The 6,000-nt window shown below is 34.0% G+C and overlaps 1 protein-coding gene across 2 annotated transcripts in view; it reads left to right on the forward strand.

Moving 5' to 3' along the window:
* stxbp1a (syntaxin binding protein 1a) overlaps positions 1-6,000 on the forward strand; it is a 51,382-nt gene that overhangs the window by 20,439 nt on the left and 24,943 nt on the right. For both annotated transcript variants that reach the window (XM_067424739.1, XM_067424740.1), the window contains exons 2-3: positions 4,541-4,590; positions 4,854-4,935. In XM_067424739.1, coding sequence (XP_067280840.1) covers positions 4,541-4,590; positions 4,854-4,935 — 132 coding nt within the window. The remainder of the gene's footprint in view (positions 1-4,540; positions 4,591-4,853; positions 4,936-6,000) is intronic.

Here is a 6,000-nt window from a genome sequence, read left to right on the forward strand (position 1 = left end):
AGTTGTAGTAATTTTGTAATGTGCCCTTGTCATTATTTAAAAACATTCTATTTATTATAAAAAACGAAAAAATATTTTATTTCAGTTAAGTTTTTTATTCTAATATTTATATTTTATTTATTTCAGTTAACAAAAATACATTTTAATAGCTACACTGTAAAAAAATATTTAGAAAAAAAGTTACCTGGTTGTCTTAAAATTTTGAGTTCATTAAAATAAAATAAAAAATTGAGTTAATACAATGAACATTTTTTGAGATTCGACAACCTTTATTAAAAGATGATTAAAAGATTTTGTAAGCATATTGGATTAATTGTGTGTGTTTTATTTCTGACAACGCAGTGAAACTATAGTGCTATTTTCATGTTTTATCACATTTTTTATGTGGTTCAGATACAATAATATTTTGAGTTTCTATTTATTAAAAAAATGTCCTTCTTTGTATCAACTCACATTTTTAATTTCAAAAAACCAAACATTTTAATGTAACCAATGATGCAGTGAAACATGCCAAATTGTGCTATTTTTATGATTTATAATTTTTGTTATGTGGTTCAGATACAATTATATTTTGAGTTTCTATTATTAAACAAATTTCCTTCATTGTATCAACTCAAATTTTTAATTTCAATAAACTCAAAATTAAGGCCACCAGGTTACTTACTTTTTTCAGTTAAACCAACAAAAAAAATGTACAGTGTAGTTTTAATTTTAATAACAGCACCGGTTACTGGAGTGAATATTTTTAGAAAAACAAAATAATATAATTTGCCATTTAAATTGAATTATTTGCTACATTGTATTTGATAATAAACAGTACTTTAAATTCTCTCTTTTGATATTGGCTTTGGCTATTGACAAACCCATATTTGTTGATGATGATATCTAGAGTATCATAGCTAATCTATATATTCTTAGCACAAAGCATCATGTTAAGGTAAAAACATCAAAAGACAGGAAAAAATGAGCATTGAAGTGAGACATTAAATAAAGCTCTTCTGGGGGTTTAAATTACACAAGCTACGACTGGCTTCAAAGAGAATCGTCTTATTGGATTTACTTGTATCTGAGGTTTTCTGCTTGGCATGACCTTTTGTTAGGGAAGTCATATTTTCCAACTGGTCAGAGATTTGACAAATATGTTTTTTTATTGGCACAATGGGTCAGATTTGCTCTGTTTGATCGAGCTTTGGCCCTCATTCACATACATTTTTATTGGAATCAATGCTAAATCTCCTATCAGCTAAACTGCCTGCTAATCTCTTCACATTTACTAAAACATGCCCTGTGTTTAAACGCCCATAATCCATCTGGATTCGTCCAGGACTGTTTTCATCCACAGAGGGGCTTAACTCTGTATCATGACACTGGGACAAATGTCAAAACCACAAAATCACCCTGAGCGCCTTTATTCTGACACTACAACCAGATGGCTAGCATTGCAATCATGCTAATATTGGCCCCAACACACAAACATGGTTGCCTCCGCCCAATCGCTGCATGATGGGATTACTTACATCAGAGTGAATAAGAGAGATCAGCCACAGAGCAAAAACAGTAACTACACATAAAGAGATTCTATAGATTTGATTCTCAACGATTTGCTGTTCATTTACCATTGTCTGTAAGGAGCACAACCTTGGCATCTGAACAGAGGGGGACTCTGAAGATATACGGATTCAATTTGCTGCCGTAGCGAACGCTGTCTTTGCCACATCTGATAGCGTCCCAGGTTCCCAGTCTGCAACAAATGCCCTTTAAAGGGAATGGCATAGAAGCTTGTTTCCACCATGGAAAAAAAATTAAAAGATAACTGCAACTTTTTTTATCTCACATTTCTGACTTTTCTTTGAATTGAGCTTAAATCTTACAATTCTGATTTTTTTCTCAGAATTGCGTGATATGAATATGTAATTGTGTTATAGAGTCAGAATAGCGAGGGGAAAAAAATCCAGATTTTAAGATGAAAAATCGCCGCACCTTTTTGATTCCTTTTAAACAAGCTTTCATAGAATGATGCACACTGAATAAGATCTATTTTTGTAAATACAGAAAAAGTACGGCTTGTGAATAATACGATTCTATAAGATAATGGGAGGGGGGGGCTAATAGACACAATAGGAGAGAAAATAAAAAAGCAATTGTGACTTTTTTATCGTAACTGTCTCTTTATACCTCACAATTATTATTTTGCCCTCATAATTTTCTTTTTGTCCTCCAATCTGACTATATCTCACGATTACTGTTTTTTCTAAAAACAGTAATATAAATATTTCTGTTTTTAATTGCGACTATATCTTTGATTGTGTTTTTTCTCAAAATGTAACATTTTCGTAGTAATTGTGACTATATAAAATTACAAGGTGCAGTTGCAGCTTTCCCCCATAATAGTCACTTTATATCTTGCAAATGGCTTTTTTCTGTTATTATGATCATGACTTCATATTTCACTCTTGACATTTTTTATAATCATCGTGAGTGTGATTATATCTAACAATTGCTTTTTTAGTCACAACATTTACATTTATGCTTTTTGGCAGACGCTTTTATCCAAAGCGACTTACTTTGCATTCAAGGTACATTTTTACATTATTGTCAATTTTTGCTTTCCCTGGGAATCGAACCCATGACCTTGGCGTTGCTAGCGCCACACTCTACTGGTTACTGCTCTCGTAATTGTGACTACATCTCATAGCGTGACATGATGTGCCCTATCACACACCCTGCGCAATATGACGCCAGGCGTGACACAAGTGTTTCTTGTTAGTTTAAGCCTGACGCAGTTATTTTCACGTCCAGCGCACATTGTTTAAATTCGCGTCCATTTGTTTGCCTGTGGGCGTGCTGGTCGGTCATCAAGTTGTGTTAGGCGCATTGTTGTCCTGTTGCTATTTTGAGTCAACTGAAAACGACTGCGGTATCGACCAAAAAAACTGTATGTTTTGTGTTATTTAAAGGGTGCGTTAGTAATATGTGCCTATAGGTGGGTTTACAACGCACATACACTCTGTTTATTACACTCAGGGGTGCGCAGCAGCAAACAAACATGTTCAAATTTTAAAAATAAAGGATTCCTCTCTGGAGGATTGTTCAGTCTTTCAGCTCCCAAATTCCGCCATGTAAATAGCGAATCCGCCATGGTGAAAGCGCAACTGTCTTTTAAAGCGAATGGGAGATAAGACTCTGATTGATTTATTGCATGTTACGCCCAAAACTCACCCATTACTTATTAAGAGAATAGGGACAACCCTTTTGGATCATGCACCTGACGTGCCAACCATTTTTTGTCGTTAAACCAGCAAAAGTGGATTCGGACATGCCCTAAGTTCACTTGCGCCATGTGCTTCGCGCCATGTGCTTCAGACCATGTGCTCAGATTGTTAAAATAAAACCCTATATCGCACATTTACAATTTGTTCTCATCATCTCTGGATTTTTAAAAATCTTTCGTATCTCACAATTTTGGCCTTTCTCTTGTAATTGCACCTCATTTCTGTGATTGGCTGGGCAATGTTTCATAAGAGCCACTTAGACCCGCCCACCCGAAGTTACATGCCTGATCACAATTTTACCTGCATGACCAGATGAGCTGGATTTCACGAATATAATTCCTTTTCAGAAGTGTGTGTTTATTGAGAGACGTGCCTGTGAATTTTGATGTAATGAAAGCCAAAAAAGCTCTGCTAAAGAAAAAGGAGAGAGAGAGAAAAAGCAAGGAAAATGAGGAGACTGAGATAATCCTTTTAGTAGATGACCAGCGGGCACAGTCAGGCTCAGGTGTGACAGGGACAGAATGGGCACACGCATACACGGCAGTGCGGATTTGCAGGGCAACAGAGCAGGTGTGTAAGATGATAAAAGGAGTGATAGAGTGATAACTACACATTGTGTCTATATCACCAATACCTTAATTTTTTTGATTGTGTAAGATATTTAATCCTACACATCAACATTCATTACCCAACACAAAGCTGCTCCCTGTGAAATATATTAGTTTTGTATGATGCTGGCATTATTTAATGTCTTATGATGAATCTAGAGCTGTTCTAAACTGTCAAAGAACTATTAAATTAAAGCTATTTACAACAACTCTAATGTAATGTACCTTATTCTGTTCACAAGTTTGGGGTTTTTAAAAGAAATTAACACTTTTATTCAGCAAGTAAAAAAGTGACAGCAAAGAAATGTATACACTCTAAAAAATTCTGGGTAAAAACAACCCAATGTTGGGTCAAATATGGACTAACCCAGCAATTGGGTTGTTTTAACCCAGCGATTGGGTTGTCTTAAGCAAATATTTAACCCCACCGCATGATTAAAACAACCCAATTGCTGGGTTAGTCCATATTTGACCCAACATTGGGTTAAAACAACCCAACATTTTTTAGAGTGTAATGTCACAAAAGAGTTCTGTTTCAAATAAATGCTGTTATATTCATCCAAAAATCCTGGAATAATGACGTGATAATTACTACAAATTGAGATGTGTATAAAATATACTGATATCTGATGTTTGATGAACTTTTCTTCTCTTCTGCAGAGATTATGAATGATGTCATCAAGAAGGTGAAGAAGAAGGGAGAATGGAAGGTAAGACAAACTCATTCACCCCATCACCGTAGCAACCACAGTTTTAATCCTTCATTGAGTCCCTGAGCTGCAAACCAAGGAAATATGTCTGAATAATTAAGCCCAAACAATTTTACCCATCCTGTTACGCCTCTGTCACACCACATGCATATTTATTTCGGTGCCCATATTAATAAATGAAAGTTTGCACTGCCTGCATAAGCAGTGTGGAATTTACTGTTTTTGAAACTCTCATCATTTCTGCTCTCTCTTTTTGTCTGTAGGCTTTGATAGTGGACCAGCTCAGCATGAGGATGCTGTCCTCTTGCTGTAAAATGACTGATATTATGACAGAGGGCATCACTAGTAAGTCACTTTTTGAATACGAAGAAAAAAGTGTCCCTTTGTTGCTAACAACTAGCCTACGACTTCTAGGACACAAAACGATTTTGAAAAAACACAGTTTAAAACCGATCTCTAAACCTGAAATCCTTTATATAAATACTAGAAAGTGATAGCCAGATGGAAATAAACCCAACCTTTCATGTCAACAACCCAACTAAGCACTCGTATGTCACTGAATACGTCTTCAAAAGAACGGATCTGGAATGCATCACTTTAAATTTAATGAAGCAATAGGTTACAACTTGTTGTGCTAAATTATGAATGGTCCCAGCTAAAGGGAGATGTTACCATGGCACACAGTTGCAACTCTCAGTGTATACTCTGAATATATTCGCAATAGTTGTAAAAAGAATCTGATTAACATCTTTAAAAAATAAAAACAGGATTATATTCTAAATCATAAACCTCACTAGCATCTGCTAAACTAAGCTATACAGTTAAGATAAGCTAAGCTGAGTATATCTGAGTATTAAATCTCACAATTCTGACTTTTTTTTAAACCTGAAATTTACATTTATGAGGGGAAAAAAAGAGTTTATATCACTAGGTTTTGGAATAAAGGAACTGAACAGACATTTTATGCTATCAGAGCAGTGTTATATTTTGGTATTATTTATAAACTATTATAGTTTTTATATTAATACTTTTAACTCTGCTCGACTAAAATAAAATACATTCTTTTTGGTGATTTTCTATTTAATTGGTTCCGTTTAAAAGAATGTACTTTATTTTAGTTAGATGTTTTTAATATTTTGTATTTTTGGTACTAAATTATATTTTTGGAATAGTTCTGATCCATTTATTACCTGTTTGTTCATTTTTTAACATAGACCTGAAAATGAAATTTCCAACTTCAAACTGATGTAAACATTGAATGCTTTAGAGCACAAACTTTTTCAAAGAAGATTATTGCTGAAGTGAGAAAATATAAAAAGTGAAACAAAAAAAGTTATAGAAGTTTATTATTATGAAAAATTATAAATTAGAATAAAGTATAAATTATTTAAAAAAATTATATGAAATGTA

Source organism: Pseudorasbora parva, chromosome 18 (genome assembly GCF_024679245.1).
Source record: "Pseudorasbora parva isolate DD20220531a chromosome 18, ASM2467924v1, whole genome shotgun sequence".
Lineage (NCBI taxonomy): Eukaryota > Metazoa > Chordata > Actinopteri > Cypriniformes > Gobionidae > Pseudorasbora > Pseudorasbora parva.